Here is a 22,225-nt window from a genome sequence, read left to right as displayed (position 1 = left end):
CAGTGCACACAGATATGGTATGTGACTGAGTCACTGTGTGTATCGTTTTTTTCAGGCAGAGAACGGATATATTAAATAAAACTGCACTGTCTGGTGGTCACTGTGGTCAGTCACTAGTAAACTCTGCACTCTCTACACTTCTACAGTACTCCTAAGCTCCAGTAAATCAGGTCAATCTCTCTCTCTCTCTCTCTCTTCTAATCTAAATGGAGAGGACGCCAGCCACGTCCTCTCCCTATCAATCTCAATGCACGTGTGAAAATGGCGGCGACACGCGGCTCCTTATATAGAATCCGAGTCTCGCGAGAATCCGACAGCGTCATGATGACGTTCGGGCGCGCTCGGGTTAACCGAGCAAGGCGGGAGGATCCGAGTCTGCTCGGACCCGTGAAAAAAACCATGAAGTTCGGGCGGGTTCGGATTCAGAGAAACCGAACCCGCTCATCTCTAGTTTGAACCCGACCAAGTAGCAGCTCGGCAAAGCTGTAAAGCCGAGACCCCTCGGGCAGCCGCCCAAGAAGAGCCCACCTTCCTTGTGGAATGGGCTTTCATTGATTTAGGATGCGGCAATCCTGCCGCAGAATGAGCTTGCTGAATCGTGTTACAGATCCAGCGCGCAATAGTTTGCTTTGAAGCAGGAGCACCCAGCTTGTTGGGTGCATGCAGGATAAACAGCGAGTAAGTTTTCCTGACTCCAGCCGTCCTGGCTACATAGATTTTCAAAGCCCTGACTACATCTAGTAACTTGGAGTCCTCCAAGTCCCGAGTAGCCGCAGGCACCACAATAGGTTGGTTCAAATGAAACGCTGATACCACCTTAGGGAGAAATTGGGGACGAGTCCTCAATTCTACCCTGTCCATATGGAAGATCAGATAAGGGCTTTTACATGACAAAGCCGCCAATTCTGACACACGCCTAGCCGAAGCTAAGGCCAATAGCATGACCACTTTCCACGTGAGATATTTTAGCTCCACGGTCTTAAGTGGCTCAAACCAGTGGGATTTCAGGAAATCCAACACAACGTTAAGATCCCAAGGTGCCACTGGAGGCACAAAAGGGGTCTGAATATGCAGCACCGAAATCTGGACCTTTATGGATCCTAATTTTAGGCCCATAGTCACTCCTGACTGTAGGAAGTGCAGGAATCGACCCAGCTGGAATTCCTCTGTAGGGGCCTTCCTGGCCTCACACCAAGCAACATATTTTCGCCATATACGGTGATAATGTTGTGCTGTCACGTCTTTCCTAGCCTTTATCAGCGTAGGAATCACTTCATCTGGAACGCCCTTTTCCGTTAGGATCCGGCGTTCAACCGCCATGCCGTCAAACGCAGCCACGGTAAGTCTTGGAACAGACAGGGCCCCTGCTGTAACAGGTCCTGTCTGAGAGGCAGAGGCCATGGGTCCTCTGAGATCATTTCTTGTAGTTCTGGGTACCAAGTTCTTCTTGGCCAATCCGGAACGATGAGTATAGTTCTTACTCCTCTCTTTCTTACTATCCTCAGTACCTTGGGTATGAGAGGAAGAGGAGGGAACACATAAACCGACTGGTACACCCACGGTGTCACTAGTGCGTCCACAGCTATCGCCTGAGGGTCCCTTGACCTGGCGCAATATTTTTTAGCTTTTTGTTGAGGCGGGACGCCATCATGTCCACCTGTGGCCGTTCCCAACGGTTTACAATCAGTTGGAAGACTTCTGGATGAAGTCCCCACTCTCCCGAGTGGAGGTCGTGCCTGCTTCCCAGTTGTCCACTCCTGGAATGAACACTGCTGACAGTGCTAGCACGTGATTTTCCGCCCATCGGAGAATCCTTGTGGCTTCTGCCATCGCCATCCTGCTTCTTGTGCCGCCCTGGCGGTTTACATGGGCGACCGCCGTGATGTTGTCTGATTGAATAAGCACTGGTTGGTTTTAAAGCAGGGGCTCTGCTTGACTCAGGGCATTGTAAATGGCCCTTAGTTCCAGGATATTTATGTGTAGTGAAGTCTCCTGACTTGACCACTGTCCTTGGAAGTTCCTTCCCTGAGTAACTGCCCCCCATCCTCGGAGGCTTGCGTCCGTGGTCACCAGGACCCAGTCCTGTATGCCGAATCTGTGGCCCTCGAGAAGATGAGCACTCTGCAGCCACCACAGCAGAGACACCCTGGCCCTTGGGGACAGGGTGATCAACCGATGCATCTGAAGATGCGATCTGGACCATTTGTCTAACAGATCCCACTGAAAGATCCTTGCATGGAACCTGCCGAAGGGAATTGCTTCGTAAGAAGCCACCATCTTTCCCAGGACTCGCGTGCAGTGATGCACCGACACCTGTTTTGGTTTCAGGAGGTCCCTGACCAGAGATGACAATTCCTGGGCCTTCTCCACCGGGAGAAACACCTTCTTCTGTTCTGTGTCCAGAATCATGCCCAGGAAGAGCAGACGCGTCGCAGGAATCAGCTGCGACTTTGGGATATTCAGAATCCAGCCGTGCTGTTGCAACACTTCCCGAGAAAGTGCTACGCTGACTAACAACTGCTCTCTGGACCTCGCCTTTATAAGGAGATCGTCCAAGTACGGGATAATTATAACTCCCTTCTTCCGAAGGAGTATCATCATTTCGGCCATTACCTTGGTAAATACTCTCGGTGCCGTGGACAGACCAAACGGCAACGTCTGGAATTGGTAATGACAATCCTGTACCACAAACCTGAGGTACTCCTGGTGAGGTCGGTAAATGGGGACATGTAAGTAAGCATCCTTGATGTCCAGCGACACCATAATAACTTGCAATAACCGCCCTGAGCGATTCCATTTTGAACTTGAACTTCCTTATATAAGTGGTCAAGGATTTTAAATTCAGAATGGGTCTCACCGAACCGTCTGGTTTCGGTACCACAAACATTGTGGAATAATAACCCCGTCCCTGTTGAAGGAGGGGAACCTTGATTATCACCTGCTGGAGGTACAGCTTGTGAATTGCCGCCAGTACTACCTCCCTTTCCCTGGGAGCAGCTAGCAAGGCTGATTTTAGGTAACGGTGAGGGGGAGTCGCCTCGAACTCCAGCTTGTATCCCTGAGATACAATTTGTACAGCCCAGAGATCCACTTGTGAGCGAACCCACTGGTTGCTGAAGTTTCGGAGACGCGCCCCCACCGCACCCGGCTCCGCCTGTGGAGCCCCAGCGTCATGCGGTGGACTTAGAGGAAGCGGGGGAGGATTTTTGTTCCTGGGAACTGGCTGCCTGGTGCAGCTTCTTTCCTCTACCCCTGCCTCTGGGCAGAAAGGATGCGCCTCTGATCCGCTTGCCTTTCTGAGGCCGAAAGGACTGTACATGATAATACGGTGCTTTCTTAGGCTGTGAGGGAACCTGAGGTAAAAAAGTTGACTTCCCGGCTGTTGCCGTGGATACGAGGTCCGAGAGACCGTCCCCAAACAATTCCTCACCCTTATAAGGCAAAACCTCCGTGTGTCTTTTAGAATCAGCATCACCTGTCCACTGCCGAGTCCATAATACTCTCCTGGCAGAAATGGACATTGCATTAATTCTAGATGCCAGCAGGCAAATGTCCTCTGTGCATCCCGCATATATAAGACGACGTCTTTTATATGTTCTATGGTTAGCAAAATAGTATCCCTGTCGAGGGAATCAATGTTGTCTGACAGGGTATCAGACCATGCGGCTGCAGCACTACACATCCCTGCTGAAGCAATAGCAGGTCTCAGTATAGTACCTGAGTGTGTATACACAGACTTCAGGATAGCTTCCTGCTTTCTATCCGCAGGCTCCTTTAAGGTGGCCGTATCCTGAGACGGCAGTGCCACCTTTTTTGATAAGCGTGTGAGCGCCTTGTCCACCCTAGGGGATGTTTCCCAACGTAACCTATCCGTTGGCGGGAAAGGGTACGCCATCAGTAACCTCTTAGAAATCACTAGTTTCTTATCGGGGGAACTCCACTCTTCCTCACACAATTCATTTAATTCATCAGATGGGGGAAAAGTCACTGGCTGCTTTTTCTCCCCAAACATAATACCCTTCTTGGTAGTAACCGGGTTAATATCAGCAATGTGCAATACATTTTTCATTGCAGTAATCATGCATCGGATGGCTTTAGTAGACTGTGCATTTGTCTCATCCCCATCTACACTGGAGTCAGACTCCGTGTCGACATCTGTGTCTACCATCTGAGCTAGCGGACGTTTATGAGCCCCTGATGGCCTCTGAGACGCCTGGCCAGGCGCGGGATGAGATCCCGGCTGTCCCAAGGCTGCTGCGTCATCGAACCTTTTATGTAAGGAGTTGACACTGTCTGTTAAGACCTTCCACATATCCATCCAATCTGGTGTCGGCCCCGTCGGGGGCGACACCACACTTATCTGCCCTTGCTCCGCCTCCACGTAACCCTCCTCATCAAACATGTCGACACAGCCGTACCGACACACCGCACACACACAGGGAATGCTCTGACTGAGGACAGGACCCCACAAAGTCCTTTGGGGAGACAGAGAGAGAGAGAGAGAGTATGCCAGCACACACCACAGCGCTATATAACACAGGGATTTACACTATAATGAGTGATTTTTCCCAATAGCTGCTTAATATATATTATTTGCGCCTAAATTTATGTGCCCCCCCTCTCTTTTTTACCCTTCTTGTATCAGGAATACTGCAGGGGAGAGCCTGGGGAGCTGCTTCCAGCGGAACTGTGAAGGAAAAATTGCGCTGGTGTGCTGAGGAAGAAGGCCCCGCCCCCTCAGCGGCGGGCTTCTCCCTGCAGTTTCTGACTGAAAAATGGCGGGGGTTTTACACATATACAGTCACAGACTGTATTATGTGTATTTTTATGCCAAAAGGTATTTTATTGCTGCCCAGGGCGCCCCCCCCAGCGCCCTGCACCCTACAGTGACCGGAGTGTGTGGTGTGCAGTGGGAGCAATGGCGCACAGCTGCAGTGCTGTGCGCTACCTTAATGAAGACCTGAGTCTTCTGCCGCCGATTTCATCTCCTTCTCTTCTGTCTTCTGGCTCTGCAAGGGGGACAGCGTCGCGGCTCCGGGAACGGACGATCGAGGTCAGGCCCTGTGTTCGAACCCTCTGGAGCTAATGGTGTCCAGTAGCCTAAGAAGCACAAGCTAGCTGCACGCAGGTAGGTTTGCTTCTCTCCCCTCAGTCCCTCGTAGCAGTGAGTCTGTTGCCAGCAGATCTCACTGAAAATAAAAAACCTAACAAATACTTTCTTTCTAGCAAGCTCAGGAGAGCCCACTAGGAGCACCCAGCTTTGGCCGGGCACAGATTCTAACTGGGGTCTGGAGGAGGGGCATGGAGGGAGGAGCCAGTGCACACCAGATAGTACCTAATCTTTCTTTTAGAGTGCCCAGTCTCCTGCGGAGCATGTCTGTTCCCCATGGTCCTTACGGAGTTCCCAGCATCCACTAGGACGTCAGAGAAAGATAACATATACCTAGAATTTGATGCTTTGCAATGTCACTTTAGATCTAGGCGTCTTGATATAGTTATTCTTCATATTCCTTCTAATTCTTATAGTAGTTTTTTATTGTTTAGGATAGTAGTTCTCAAACTGTGTGCCGTGGCACATTGGTGTGCCTCAGGACACTTGCAGGGGTGCCTTGGATTGGTGGTCCAGGACCAATTGATATTATTTGTGGTCAATGTAATAGACAAACCATTGCTTGTGGCTTCCAATCATAAAATATGTGGACAAACAGAAGCAAATCTTGTCCCTCACCACATAACTGACCCTAAGGTTGACATATAAACACAACTTACTTCATTTGCAGCTTCTTTCTACATTTCTCAGTAAGAAACTCTTAGCCTGTGAAAAAAATTCTGATACTCTAGGGTGCCATGATTCAAAAAAGTTTGAGAACTACTGGTTTAGGCTCTACGTCCTCTGAGGTAACTTTATAGCCAATTAGAAATAATGTTGTTACTTATTTGAAGCATATATTAGCAGTCTGTGTAGAAAATATATTTTATATATCAAAGCTTATATTCTAAAACCTTTATTAAAGTTTATATACTATTAATGTAAATAGGAAATTTGTATCATGTTAGTTCAATAGATGTACTGTATATATGTGTTTATGGTGTGTGCTATGACATATTACGCACACACTAATTAAATTGAAACAGATGTGTGAGAGGTATTTAAACCTCCTCACTACACACTAGGGGATCTCTACTTCTTGAAAAAGCTGCCCTGTGCAGAGAAACGCGTTGCAGTATATGAACCCTAGCACTGCAGACCCCTTCTCATGAGCGGTCACTGCCACAGCAGATGCTATTCATTCAAGTGTAATCCACTTCAGCACTCACGAGCCGCTTGGATTGCATAGGACTTCCCTGCAGCACAAGTAATTTCCTTCTTTGACATAAGAATAACATACTTCCGGCTGAGGCTGCCGCACTCTTTTTGAATCACCAGTCCTGGGGTCACTTGAGCGGGACTGCCCACCAGCTCTCTAATGCCTATGCCAGTGGTTCCCAAACTTTTTTGAATCATGGCGCCCTAGAGCTCAGAATTGTTTTCACGGCACCCCTAGGCCAAAAGTTTGTTATTGAGAAATGTAGAAATTAAATAAATTGTGTTTATATGTCATCCTTAGGGTTAGTTATATGGTGAGGGACAAGATTTGTTTCTGTCTATACACATATTTTATAATTGGCAGCTACCAGTACTGGTTTTGCCTATTACAGTGGTTGTCAAACTGCGTGCCATAGCAGGACACTTGCAGTGGTGCCTTGGATTGGTGGTCCAGAACTAATTCAAATTATTATGGTCAATGCAATAGGCAAAACCAGTGCTTTTGGCTGCCAATCATAAAATATGTGGACAATCAGAAGCAAATCTTGTCTCTCACCACAAAACTGACCCTAAGGATGACATATAAACACAATTTACTTAATGTAATATTTTTTTCTAAATTTCTCAATAAGAACTTTTGGCCAGGGATGCCGTGAAAAAAAAATCTGATACTCTATAGGGCATCGTAATTCAAAAATGTTTGAGAACCACTGGCCTATTATATTGACGAGAAATAATATGAATTGGTCCTGGACCACCAACCCGAGGCACCCGTGCAAGTGCCCCGAGGCACCCCAGGGTGCCACGGCACACAGTTTGAGAACCACTGGCCGATGCTGTGATCTCACAGTGGGATATAACCATTGAGCAACCACACGCTGGAATTGATGCCCTCACGTTACTGCTCTGGCTATTAAACTTAATGCAGGTGAATTAGTCCTTTTAAACAGCTTACTGCTGACAAACACATGAAACCATGGTGAGGCTGACGGGACTTCATCGAGAGTCTCCACGGTATTTATAACTATGCTTTGTGACTGCGGGATGCAGTCAATATACTGGCTGTCGGGATCCTGGCATTCAGGAGACCGACACCGGAATTCCAACAGCCAGCATTTTACCGACAAACGGAATTCCAACACCAGCCTGGTATTCCCACTCGGTTAGTGGGTTCACACCACCAACAAAGTGGGAATAGAACCTGTGGTGAGCACAGCAAGTCACCGGGCTGGATGCATGACGAATGTAGAGAGCTCATGAGGGGACTCGCTGCTGGGATTCCAGCAGACGGGATTCCGCTGTCGGCATAGTGACAGCCGGCATCCCGTCTGCCAGAATATCATATGTATCCCGTGACTGCTACTAATGCATATATAACATTCAAATTGTTATTATGTATCAATTGGGTAACTATTGATACTTTGTGAGCTGACTGTGGTAACAATTCAATTATTATAAGTGACTGCTCATTGATATGAATTAGTCACTATCCTTGGGTATATTTATTTAGTTTATTTCATTTATACAAGATTGTCTGCATTACTTGTTCTAATTGTATAATTTATGAGTTATACAGGTTGAGTATCCCATATCCAAATATTCCGAAATACGAAATATTCCGAAATACGGACTTTTTTGAGTGAGACTGAGATAGTGAAACCTTTGTTTTTTGATGGCTCAATGTACACAAACTTTGTTTAATACACAAAGTTATTAAAAATATTGTATTAAATGACCTCCCCGGCTGTGTGTATAAGGTGTATATGAAACATAAATGAATTGTGTGAATGTAGACACACTTTGTTTAATGCACAGTTAGAAAAAATATTGACTAAAATCACCTTCAGGCTGTGTGTATAAGGTGTATATGTAATATAAATGCATTCTGTGCTTATATTTAGGTCCCATCACCATGATATCTCATTATGCTATGCAATTATTCCAAAATACGGAAAAATCCCATATCCAAAATACCTCTGGTCCCAAGCATTTTGGATAAGGGAGACTCAACCTGTATTGTTATTATATATTTTGTCATCCTATATTAAAAAGTTTTTATATATTAATGCATTGTGTTGGTTTGTGCTTTTCAAAGTGCCACCAAATCTTTCTTTGGCAATTTTCCTGTATTTAGAGGACTGGCACTCCTCGCTTCAGGTTGGCTGCTTAAATCGCACTTCCTATACACAATTGGTATTACCGCTGGACATTGTGTGATGCCAGGATTACAAATTTTGTTCTTAACCTAATAATGTTTTTTTTTTTTTATCCAATGACTACACCACCCTATTACATGGTACAAATGATGGTTATAGGCATATATTTACTAAAAGGAGGTTTTGCCTTTATTGGTGTTTTCCAATCTGCTTTGCAATCTACTTATTTACTAAAGTTCAAGCCGACAAACCAAATGACTGACTTTAGAACACAATAGAACATTGGCCCTCATTCCGAGTTGTTCGCTCGCTAGCTGCTTTTAGCAGCATTGCACACGCTAGGCCGCCGCCCTCTGGGAGTGTATCTTAGCTTAGCAGAATAGCGAACGAAAGATTAGCAGAATTGCTACAAAATTTTCTTGCAGTTTCTGAGTAGCTCCGGACCTACTCCTAGATTGCGATCAGCTCGGTCCCTTTAGTTCCTGGTTTGACGTCACAAACACGCCCTGCGTTCGGCCAGCCACTCCCCCATTTCTCCAGACACTCCCGCGTTTTTCCCTGACACGCCTGCATTTTTTAGCACACTCCCGGAAAACGCTCAGTTACCACCCAGAAACGCCCCTTTCCTGTCAATCACTCACCGATCAGCAGTGCGACTGAAAAGCGCCGCATGAACAACAGCAAATCTACTAAGTTTTGTGTAAAATAACTTAGCGCATGCCCATTTAGCAACAAATCGCTGCATAGCGAAAATCAGCAACGAGCGATCAACTCGGAATGACCACCATTGTCTCACTATCAATGGTTTTACAGCTAGAAGAATAGAAACCACAGATTTACTACTGTATGTGTCAGGTGTAGAACCCACCAGCAAATAACTTTTTAACTATTTAATTAATACAGTATTAATACAATATTACCTCTGCACCCAAAGCCCCAGGGGTGAGGAGAAGCTGATTGTCCGTGGGCGGTTGAAAATCCAGTTTTTGGAGGTGCCAACATCCCTATGGATTCGCATGTGCTGTGTGACTGGGACGCAGGAGCAGACCTAACACATAGGCCAACTGCATGTGACTCAGAATCAGGCCGACTACTCTCTTGTGGATCTGACACATTATTACATCAGAGCTGGACTGGCCCACAGGGGAACAGAAGAACCCACCCCCCTTCCCGTGTGCCCACCTGCCCGGGGGCTCACCTACTTCTCTAGGGATCAAGTTCTAGACTCTATCCTACTGCACTTGAATTATACATTGTGCATACAGTGTGTACTTTGCTCTCCTTTGTTTCTATCCCTCTTATCATTCCTCGGCTCACCTCGTTTCTCTCTCTTCACTTGTTTTCTTTCTCTAGTGAAATAACAAATGTATGTTGCATGTACTTTTAGATGTGCACAGGATGTGAATGTGCAGATGTGTGCCCCACATGCAGTGGTGATCAAGTAAGTTAGTGAGAATGTAGGTGATTGGGTCGCCCAAGCTGGCTAAGGCTGGTGGTGATGTTTGTTATTGGTGGGAGCTTTGAGCTTGGGTGAGGAGGCGAAGGGTGCACAAATACTTGTGCCAATGTGCATTTCATAGAAGCACAATTTAGCAGAATTCTAGATGATGCTGTGAATGGCTCTTATATTGAGATAACAGGCTATTTTGTCAGTGGCTATTCTTCTGAACTGAACTGCAGTCATTGTGCACTTTGCATAGTGTCTTATAATTTGCTTCTATATGCAGCGTGCAGATTTTCTGTTACAGAACTGTTTTGCCCTATGTATGCCCCATTGAGCCCAATGTCTTTGTTTTCAGTCTTTATTTTTGGTAATAGTTTTTTTGGAGAAGATCAATCACAGGTAGACTCATATAAATACAGAAGCTATTTTACACTAAGGCCACCCTTCTTAATAATCACTCTTGTCAGTTTTCTTTACTCACGCCAAATGAAATGTATGCTCCCAGGACACTTCCTGCAATCGTAGCAAAGCCGGCAGTCATCACTGCATGGATTTCAGATTTGGTTAAATTGGCTAGATATGGTCTTATCAAAAGGGGAGATTCAGTCTACAAAAAAAAAAAAAAAGACAAAATGTTATATATTGAAAATTTAACAAACTCCCAAGTAGCAGCATAAATGAATGTATAGAAAAATGAATAAAAAAATTATTGTAGTTCCTTTACTGATGACTCATTTAATGACGCACAATGCATTGCAGATGCTTACACTATTGTAATACCTGATATTGGAGATGTCATTGTCACATCACTGGGGTTTTGTAGATTTGGATCAAGACCCTTGAGATTAGCTTTATTGGTAGGAGAATAAATGAAGCTTTAAGTCTTGATAAAGCTTCTTCTCATAGAGGTCTATGTTACTAGGTGAACAGATATGGGTATCTGGATACCCTAAGTAAAGATTGAGCACTTGTATAGTCTGTAGATATACTGAAGAGAGTGCCAGTAGCACAATAGAACAGTCTATAGGAAATGTTGGTCTCAGGACTGCAGTACAGCAAAGGCAAGCTGCAGGTAGAATAGGAACAGAGTACTCGTAGTACTTGGGGAGCCAGCAGGAGACATACAGATGGATCCACGTTCATCTTGGCTTCTCTGCTGTGCCTAGGTGCACCATGGTTTATTAGCATAAGCCTTTCATCTATTGTTCTCAGCTGCAATACAATACAGAGAGAACAATACAGCAGTCCTACAGACCATAGGTAAAATCCGCCACTGCAGATGATGTTGGGCCTGCATGCTGTAGAACACCCACTGGAACAGGTGTGTCCTGCAGGACAGTACAATGCTAGATAGCTTGGAATGTAGCTGATAGCTGTAAGCAGTGCTGGAGGTAGGAGACTGCTTTAGGTGCAGAAGTACTTGGCAATGGAGATGACTGGAGACTCTGTCTGATGCAGAATACACTTGGCAATACAGATGACTGTAAACTGGAATAGGAGCTGTAAGCAACCAAAGCTAGAAGCCAGATTACTGATTTTATGTGGAGAAGTACGGTTGTGGCAATGATCATAGTGCTGGTCAGGGTTTAAATAGGGTGCTCCTTGTGCTAATTAGCTGGGTGGGTCATGTGAGCGCGACTGCAGGAATCTGGTTAGAAGATGCAGTCATGTGAAGGCATCCAAGATGGCAACATCTATGCTTTGCAGCCAAGGGAACTGCCAGGAAAGAACGCCAAGCCTATAAGTAGATGGGCAGCCCCAGCTCTCAAGATGCCATCTGTGGATGGCTGCGAGATGGCACCACTGAACACATTAATGGGGGCTAGGACCTCCATGTGTGGTAGTTATTATAATAGTCAATCACCACAGTCAACATAAATACACTACTGTAATCGGTGCCTTTAAAGAAGTAATTTATCTTAAGAAGGTATCCCTTGGGTAGGGAGTAACTCATATTTGAGGAATATAAATGTTGATAGGCTAAACAAGTGTTTCCACCAGGAATGAATGCACCAGATATACATATTTAATTTGTGAAAGCTTTTAAGACACACATAAAGGTTAGAAGAGCTCAATTTAATCATTACATATTGCAATTTACACAAGAGTATGAGTACAATACCTGGCCCACAAATATGTTCCCTGCTGCAACCAAGGACTCTGTTGGACTTGTTGCCATGGTAACTTGCATTATCCAACCAACCTTTGAAAATTATGACAGTGTGGTTATAAATTATATTTGTGATTTTCAACATTGACAAATATAAAGATTAAATAATACAGTATATATAAGCTGAATCAAGGTTTATTTGCATGTCCCATACAAAATATTCTTCAGTATAATCCTATTATTTGGTTACAATAGAAATCATAATTCTAGTAAAACTGTGTACAAGGTAAACCTTGATATCGTGCGTAAGAATGCTATGTGCTATACGCGTGTGTATTTAATACAGGGAATAGTAAAGCACTAGAGCAGACTCTCACTGTTCTATTCCGTATTTAGTATCATTTTACTAGCCAGTTATCCTGCAGAAATATTGACAATAAAGAATAACTGCTATACTTGTCAGACTTCCAAAACAGTTATCCCCAGGCTCCTGACATAAACATTCAAGCTCTCTGATGCTGAGACAAAATGAGGAATATTGGTTTTACCCACGGTGATGGTGTAATTCATACCTGCTTTCCCAGGAAATGTTCTTAGAGTCTCGGAATACTGAGAGACCACCTGGACTTCTGGTAGGTAGGCTATCTTTTGTGGATCATTTGCACACTTAGTAGAACAAACCTTAATTTGTATAAGGGTTAAGTGACAACTTGGGAACTAGCTACTTTATGGCATGTTGGTGGGAATATTATAGATCTATCCCTTTCTTCCACACTGTCTGGGCCTGACTACTGTATGCATACTGTATGTGTAAATTCAAATAGAGCACAGAGGGGGTTATATAGACCCCATAGCAAGTGCTATTGGATACGGAAAGTACAGATTATCGGTACTTTGCATAAGCGCAGGACCCATTTTGCGCATGTGCAAACAGGCCCTGCAATGTAGCACACACTCCAACATCACACTGTCAGTGATTGATAATCTGATGCCGTTTTGCAGGCGGGGAGTGAGTGGCGACGGGCTCCATTTGGGTACATGGAGCCGTGTGGTTGACGTGTTGAGGGAAGGTAGAGGCCAGCTATCGTCCGTGGTGGCACAGAGATTTCCTGGCCTCTGCGACAGGTGGCTTGTGCAGCACCATGGGTACCACAAGCTGCCCAGTGGTAAGTCCAGTGATCTGATGCTGCATCCTAGGTTGTAAGTCAGATCACTACTGCAGCAAGAGGCATCTACTTGTAATAGGCAGCCACTCCATCCACATCTGAATTAGTCCCAAAGTGTTTGAAAGTGCTCTCTAAACAGTACTTAATGAGACTGTGGGGGTCATTCCAACCCGTTTGCACGCAGCAGTTTATCGCTGCGGTGTGAAAGGGTGCGGAATGCGCATGCGCGGCAGGCGCAGTGCGCATGCGCGACGTTGCCCGGAGACCGGGGTCGCCGGGTTACGTCGCGGCTTACAAAGGAAGCGGTCACAGAGCCGACTGCTAAGAATATTGACAGGAAGGAGGCGTGGCTGGCGGATCCGGAGCATTTGGAGCCGTTTTTGGGGAGCGGTGAGTATAACGCATTTTTTTTACCTTAGCAGGGATACACAAGCGATTGCAGCCCTGCTAAGCTAAAATACACTCCCCCATAGGTGTGGCTAGTTGATCGCAGCAGCAGCAGCAAAAAGTTGCTGGCTGCGATCAACTCGAAAAGACCCCCTGTATCCACTGTTTAGGTGAACAGACAGTCGCTTGTGGGGAAGAAGGCACACTGGTGTCAGGGATAGTGGTAGGAATATAGAGGTAAACGTATGAAGCAGTGAAAAAAGAGTGGAGAAGTGTGCCAGTGGAGAAGTTGCCAGAGCAGGGCAGAAATGCGTGCCCTCAATGAAGGGAGAATGCGATCCACCTCCACTGACCCATCTCACCCAGCCTCAGTTACTCTTCCTGCAGTCACTCTCACTGCTACGTTGTGCACCGCCACATCCAAATCAATAGATTTAAGGCCAGTACTGATGGGAGAGATGTGTGCTGAGCGATCTTAACACAGACCGCTCAGCACACATCTCTCCCCCCGCTCAGCACAGCGTGTTGTGTGCTGAGCGAGGGGGGTGGGACCGCTCACTTCACACAGCACTGAAGTGAGCGACCCGCTAGAATCTAGCACTGACGATAGTGATGCGTGGGGCCACACATTGCTATCGCTGGGGGGGCATACACACGACAGATCCGTGCTTAAAATCTAAGCAATCAAGTCAGATTGCTTAAATTTTAAACACGGATCTTTCCGTGTGTACCCCCCTTAAGGGGAAGATTTATCAACAAATGATAGTCTTGTTATCACTCGTTACGAATGCTAAATGATGCTCCAACCAACCAGCTGACATGTGTTTGAAAAATGACAGTTAGGAGCTGATTGACTGGAGCTCCATTTATCATTCGTAATGATTGATAACAAGAATATTACTCATTAAAAAATCTTCCCCTAAGAGTGGCAAACATTATTTTAAATTTGCCCCCTGGTTGCACCTGTGGTAGTGGCAAGGCATCATCTCAGAGCAGCTCCACCTTATATTGGGTAAGAGGGAGGATAGGGAGGGGGCGGCCAGTGGGGGAGATGAGTTTCACCACCTCTCAAGGACCACTTGAGCCCTGGTGACCACAATCCCAATAGGCTATATCAAGACCTATAAGGGCTTATAGTCAGAGAGGAGTGAAACAAGGTGGGTGAAGTGGGAGAGAGTAAGTGGGTGGTCATAGGAGTTGAGAGTGCGTTATGAGGATGACTGAGAGACAGACGTGAGTCTTAAGGGATCTAACAGAGCAGTGAAAATAATGTAAAAGTGGAGGAGGCGCCCATAGCAGTCAATCAACTTCAAGTAGCATTTATCAAATAAATTCTATAAAATGATAGATGCCAGTTGACTGGCTGCTATGGGCAACTTCTACACCTCTCCATTCTTTTCACTACTTGATCAACACCTCAGTTACAAAACAATGGGGCAGCATGGGAAAAATCTTTCATAAGGCAGAGAGAGGATGCGGGAGATGGTTCAGGAGCAGAAAGTGCAGGAGGGAATGTGTGCAGAAATTGGGTTAGAGATTTAGGAGGGAGTTGTGCAATTGAGGTCCTGATGTGAAGGTGAGGAGTTTAAGATATATTATGTCGTGGATGAGAGGCCAAAGAAGCAGTTTGCAGAGGTGTGAGATCAACGCAGAACGTCAGGGAGGTAACTGTGAGGAGTGGTAGCATTAAGGTTAGATTGAAGTGGGAAGACGTGGGTGATGCAAGGAAGACCAGCAAGGAGGAGTTTATAGTAGTTCAGGTGAGAACTTACAAGTAGATGAGAGCTTCGTTGACATCAGTGCTGAGAAAGGGTCTGATTCTAGAGATACAACATTGCGAAGGGTAAGAGCAATCTAGTGAAATACTGTAGGCTGAATGTTGCAAGTGATGAAGAAGGAGGAGTCAATGATGATGTCCAGGCAGCTGACTTAAGAGACAGAATAGAGGGGGAGTTGTCACAAGATATAGAGACGAGGGGCTCCTGTATGGGCAGAATACAGTGAGTTTGGTTTTAAAAATATTAAGCGATCCATTTATCAACGATAGCAAGTGTTAAAGGGTTTATGTCCTAATTTTTGCATTCATGAAACAGTGGTAAACTTGGTTTACCACGTTTGCCCCTGTAGCGTTCTCCCCATCTATAGATATAGAGAGTGATACTGTCCCCATTGACAGGAATAGGGACTCAGCGCTGCCTTTTTGGCTTCAGCGAAGCCTTTCTGGGTATTGCCGGGTTCCTGATTGGTAAAGGAGTCATGCACATGCGTAGACTGGACATTGCACATGCACATGACTCAGCAGCCCGTCGCTAGCAGTGTCAGGCTGCCAGCAGGAGAGAGAAAGGCACAGCTGAGGGGGGAGACAGTGCTGGACCTTGCCAGAGAGGTAAGTAATGCTGAATACCAGCTGCATTTTCATTTGTATCACACTGATACTAAACGAAATATGCCACTGGTATTATTCTTCGTTAATAAATGGGGCAGAATGTTTAAGAAAACATTGGGACATCCAGGAAGAAATGGCAGAAAGAGAGTTATAAACATGAGAGAGGACAGAGGGAGAGAGGTCATGGGAGGAGGGAATTTGGGTATCATCAGTTTATGGCTAAATAGTGTTTAAAGTAGTTTCCCAAACCTGGTCCTCAATGCACCCAAACTATTCAAGTTTTAAGTACTGTATATTCATGCTTGTGCACAGATGGTTACTCAAACTGATTGATGTACTAATTAAGTCCCCTGTGCTTAAACATGGATAGCATTAAAACCTGGACTATATAAAACCTGGACTAATAGGGTGCCTTGAGGACAGAATTTAGGAACTACTGTTTTAAACAATAATCACAGTTTTTTAAGCAGAACATCCCCTGATTCACAGATGAAAAAATCACAGGAAAGAAATCAGCTTTATTGAAACTTCTATACCAAATTAATTAGTCTCTCTCCTGCAATCTTCTGTGCATGTACTTGGCGTTAGAGCAGAGGTTTCAAAACGCGGTCCTCAAGGCACCCCAACAGTCCAGGTTTTAAATGTATCCATGCTTGGCCACAGGTGACTTAATTAGCACCTCAGTCAATTTACCTAAATCCTGGACTGTTGGGGTGCCTTGAGGACGACGTTTGGGAACCTCTGTGCTAGAATGACATCAAGGAACTTCATCTAAGGGACAGGACAATCACCATGTAATGATTCCTCACGAGGGGAATACCAATATTGTTTGACTAGTAGTGTACTATTATTGTTCCCTGTTTTATTTAGAGTATTCCAAGAGTGCAACATGAGTAATACATGTTACATGCTTGATTTTGCTTATACCTGAGATTTGGGAGCACCGCTGATGATGTCATCATTTCAGATAAGTTATTTTCAGGTTTATAGTTAGTAGTTACATTACAGTTAGAGGGAACACTACTCACAAGGCATTTCACCATTTTGATGACTGTTTCTAATTCATATGCTGTACAGATTTGGATCAGGCAAGAAACAGGTTATAGAAGTTGGCTACCCTTTCCAATAAGGGCATGAAAATTAATTTGTTGCTCTTTATTAAATTGTGACTTTTGTATTATAGGGGATATTCAGAGTTGTTAGAAAACCAAAAAAGTTAGCAATTGGGCAAAACCATGTTATATCTGCCCCACCTGCAGTGCACATGGTTTTGCCCATTAGGGGAAAATTTTGCTTTTACAATCAACCTTGAATTAGACCCTATATACGTCAACACTGTATAGAACACAGAGAGTTGCAGGATTCTCCATACCACTTTCTATATAATCATAGCATCTAGGTAATCCACTTTGTTTTCTTCTTCTTTACAAACTGTTTAGACATATACTGCTATTTATAATCATAATATATGCGTATAGTAGGAAATGCATATTTACCTTTTTAATGAGCCACTGCATGAATCCAGTATAATAAAGCATTGACATAATTGTGCTGAAGAATATCACAATAGGTAGAACCTGAATCACGATAGTAACAAAAGAAAATTGTTTAAATTCATAAGCTCAGACAGCTACAATCCGTTCTAAACATGCATAAGATATGCAAAACATCACGTGTACTTCCAAAAGATCAGTTGATTAGTCAATACAATACATTGTAAGCTTGGGAGCTAAAAGGAACACCAGGTTATAGAAAGAAATAAGTTGATTGTTCCAACACTTAATTACATTACATTAATTAACTCACCTTGAAAGCAAAAAAGTGATCAATATATTTATCTCCAAACACAAACTTTGAACCTGTGTCACTATACTCCAGGAAAGTCTGTAAATAAAGAAGTAAACACATTGGAATTACTTGGTTTGGTAGAATTTGTAATAAGCACATCATCATTTGGGGTGGTATTCAGGTTGCCGGTGGCCGGCATCCCGACGACCACCATACCGGCGCCGGAATCCTGACCGCCGGCATACCGACAACTTTTCTCCCTCTGGAGGGCTCATTTGCGCTTGCCCAGCTGTCGGTATGCCGGCGGTCGGGATTCACATATTACACCCCATCATTTGTATTACTTTGTCATTTTATTGTAAATGTATAGTATTTACATATAAAGCTACTTACTGCAGTACAATAAGAGCATATTCATCATGGTTTATATAACAGACTGAGCATTTATGCTACATATTAACACTCTGGGCCTAATTCAGAGGAACACGTAAATTGTAGGCTATTCCAATGTTCACGTCGTTGAGCAATTATTTGCTACGATAAGTTCAGAAAGCTCCTACAGCTAATACATTACCCTAGGTATACGCACAAAGGCGCTATTGGGTATGGGACAGTTGGTATCAGAATTAGAGGGAGACGGTGACTGAGAGGTTGCCTTAATTGAACACACAAAAAGTGTGTCTTGTGGGTGTGTTTTGGGAGTGCTGCGGATGTGTCAGTAAAAGCGGCTGCACGCCCAGGCACTTCCACAGAGGTTATGTTCAGATGGAGAAACTGCAACTGCCTCTATGGCAGGTACAAGAATCAATGGTGCACACAAAAGTGTGCCGATGGTAGTTTGTCTCAAACACTGGTGGTGTTACAGTGTGCGCAGGCGATAAAAGTGGGCGTCTGAGGTCTTACACAATGCACATTCATGCACACACTAGCTCACAATGGGAAGGCTGAAACTAGCAAATGTATATTATAGGACCTGCAACTCTGACAACAGATGTTAGAGCAGGTGCAATAACGTCCACCTCTAAGTCAGCCCCTCTATCTTGTAATCAATCAAGTGTAAGTGATTTGATGTCACAGGTAGCTAGAATGTAGCTCTTCTTACATGGAGTCCATGAGGTGCTCTTCCGTATGCATACAAGCAGTTGCAGAAATATGTATGTATATATATATATATATATATATATATATATATATATATATACATACATACATACTGTATAAATGCGAGAGCCCTCACTGACTGACTGACTGACTGACTCATCACTAATTCTCTTACTTCCCGATATGTTAGGAAGCTGAAATGTAACATAGGTACTTCAGGTGGTAAATAGGAAAACTATGTACCGGTAATTAGAATTTTAATAAACCTCCAAACTTACATAAACGGAGACTAGACACAAATAAAGTATCTGAATCTACATATGAAATCCTAGATCCCAGTGGCATTACAGGGAAGGAATTTCCTGCAGCTCCATTCGGTGTGCCTCTATATCCCGATATTAAGCGGACATATAACCTCAGGTCATTCACATAGAGCAGACTACTTTCGGTCACAGCAGTTCACTTCCGGCCGCGATGTGTATCTCGTCGCACATGTTTTTCTTTAGGATCAATTGTAAAAAATGAACACACTATTTTCGGCCATGATATGACAGTCCTGGCGGAATTATAGACCGCGTGACTTCCTGAAATAGATCGATACCGGAAGTGGATATTACATCACCTGGGCGAGCCTTCCAGTAAATGGATTACTGGAAGGGATTTTTCATCATGTTTATTAACTGATGTTTTAGAATAGTTACTCCATGTCTATCGTTAGGGCTTGCTAAGGATTAAAGGGAAAGGGGTATAAATTCCCTACCCAGCCACACTTTCCTCAGGGGAGGCATTCAATTGACTGCCGGCCGGGAACCCGGCGCTCAGGATACCGACGCCAGAATCCCAACACTTGCTGGAATCCCAGCAGTTGGAGTCCTGACCGCCGCTTAGTTTCCCCACTTGGATGGTGATCCACGCCACCACCCGAGGGGGAATAGAACCCTGTGGCATCAAAGCGTGGCGAGCGCAGCAAGCCCACAGGGGGACACATTGCGCTCGCCGCCGGGGTCCCAGCTGTCGGGTTCCTGGTGTCGGTCTCCTGACCGGGATCCTCAGACCTTGAAACATGTTGTTGGGAAAGGTTACAGATTCTGGACAAATACCCCGGGACCAGGAGGACGTTTCCATGGACGCCTGAGGTTCTACAAGGTTCTTGAGCTTGCGTCTAACCTCAAAAGTAGACATTTCCATCTGGTACTGGTCTAATTATCTGCATTGTCATTTGGATATACTTGACTGTTTTATGCTTGCTTGTCTGCTTTCATTGGTAGCAAATTATTTTGGTAGGAGTCAATTTTGCTGTTTGTATGTTTTTAATAAATGTCATATATGGTTTTACACTATGGAATGTCTTCTTTTGAATTTAATGTAATCCGGAGTGACTACCGACTAAAGATCTAAGAAAAGTGGTGAAGCGGTCCTTTAAAACAGCTTGTTTCTGCTTACATTGGCTTCAACTGTCTACCTAAAGCAGTGATTTTCAACCTTTTTCAATTCGGGGCACGACGAACAAAATTCTAAAATTGCCAAGGCACACCATCAGTACTCCCCCAACAATCCCCCCAAAACACACACTTAGGCCCACATGGGGAATTAAAACACACATTGGTCCCCACAGTAATTAAACAAATGCACTGGCTCTCACAGTAATTAAACACATTGGCTCCCCACAGCAATTACACACATCCCCCTTCCTCACTGCAATTACACCCCCCCACACATTAATTATACATATTGCCCCCCACATTAATTGCACATATTGTCCCCCCACAGTAATTAGACATATTGTCCGCCCAGCAATTATTCACATTGGCCCCCTACACACAGTAATTACACATACCCCCTCAGCGTCAGCCGGCAGGAGTTAATGCAGCCATGAGCAGTTAAGAGCAGCAGGGAGCAGCACTTGGCTGGCGGTGATGGCGGGAGGCTGGGAGGCCAGGCGATGTGTCACGCTGTGTTGCCAAAGTTCACCGGCGTGATGACGGGCAGCGCATCTCTGGTGGCACATCTGAAAGCCACTGGCGGCACAGTGGTTGAAAACCACTGATCTAAAGTGTAGACCATCAGTTCCGGTACGATTATACACTATGTGTTTCTATTTGTGAATTTGGTTACCAGTATTACACTATGTCTGTGTATTTGTTTTGTTCATTTTGAGGTACTGAATAACAACTGATACAGAGTGAATCTTCTATGTAATTAAGGAATCATCAGTATTCTAAGTATTTGTGTGTGCACTTTTTGTTTGTTGGATGTCTCTACAAAAAGACAAACAGTGGCAGTTGCTCTATCATTCCTGGAGATAATTATATATCAGGCGCTAGAAAGGGGGAGGGGTCACAGACAAACAGCAAACAGAAAGGGGGGTGCTTTTTCCCTCCCTGGTATCTCCCAATGTACACTATTTTTTTGTGTGCTAGGAAGATAGATACCAAGGGGTGGGGGGGGGGGGGGGGGGGGGAAGCACCCCCCCATCTCTGCTGTTTGTCTCTACAAAAACCCTCATAGGGGGAGCTTTATCAAATCTTGTACAAAAATAACGTACCAACCAATCAATCAGCTTTTAACTTAAAGCACAGCATGTAAAATGACAGAATATGGATGGTTTGTACTTTGTCTCCAGTTTATCGTTCTGTCCTGCAGAATTTAAAACATCACTTTACCAAATGCATTGCCTTAGATGTCTTGCAGTTTATTCACATTATTAGTTGCATCATTTTTCCATCCATAATTAAGTTTAAGCAATGTGTTCATTTTATGGTTTAATTATTGCTGTAAAAAAATAAGACACAGACATAACAGGTATTTCTTGTGTATACATGTTAATGTATATACAGTATTGGATCCTGTTTGCCTTTTTACTGCCAGAAATGAGAGCGTGACTCATGTACTCTGGTGTAACTTAAATTCATTAGCTCACAAACTCTTTTTTTCCCAGAATTACAACTAATGCTACTGGATAATCTGGAATAGTAGAAACTGCTTTATTTGTGTAAATGACATGTGGCAAACATCGTGCGGACAGAATTCAGACTATAGCTGGCCTAGTTTTTCTGCACATTTTTTTCTTAAAAACTTTGCAGTTTCATTATGAATTTCATGGTCAGAAGTTTGTGAATAATGACTGGTCCTGACAAATTTATTTATACATTTTTTGTGGTAATTCACAAAAACGATCACCTCTCATAATAATGTATCAATTACAATTGCAGCATACTTATATTATACCAAGGTTGCAACATATGTATTCTTGTATGCATGCTACCAACACTTTCATTTCAATTGGGCATAAAATTTGCTGAATGTATAGTGTGTATCTTTCTTTAGAAGGCATCTGATATTAACAGATTAGATGCCTTGCGAATAAAAGCACACCAAAG

At 44.2% G+C, this 22,225-nt stretch overlaps 1 protein-coding gene across 4 annotated transcripts in view; it reads right to left on the bottom strand.

Moving 5' to 3' along the window:
• Positions 1–22,225, bottom strand: part of SLC28A3 (solute carrier family 28 member 3) — a 483,890-nt gene that overhangs the window by 44,685 nt on the left and 416,980 nt on the right. For all 4 annotated transcript variants that reach the window (XM_063913791.1, XM_063913790.1, XM_063913792.1 and 1 more), the window contains 4 exons: positions 17,763–17,840; positions 17,453–17,533; positions 12,030–12,110; positions 10,389–10,514 (listed from right to left, as the gene is read on the bottom strand). In XM_063913791.1, coding sequence (XP_063769861.1) covers positions 10,389–10,514; positions 12,030–12,110; positions 17,453–17,533; positions 17,763–17,840 — 366 coding nt within the window. The remainder of the gene's footprint in view (positions 1–10,388; positions 10,515–12,029; positions 12,111–17,452; positions 17,534–17,762; positions 17,841–22,225) is intronic.

The sequence above is a fragment of the Pseudophryne corroboree genome, chromosome 1 (genome assembly GCF_028390025.1).
Source record: "Pseudophryne corroboree isolate aPseCor3 chromosome 1, aPseCor3.hap2, whole genome shotgun sequence".
Taxonomy (NCBI): domain Eukaryota; kingdom Metazoa; phylum Chordata; class Amphibia; order Anura; family Myobatrachidae; genus Pseudophryne; species Pseudophryne corroboree.
Note: the sequence above shows the minus strand (reverse complement) of the source record. Positions and strands in the feature narration are given on the sequence as shown.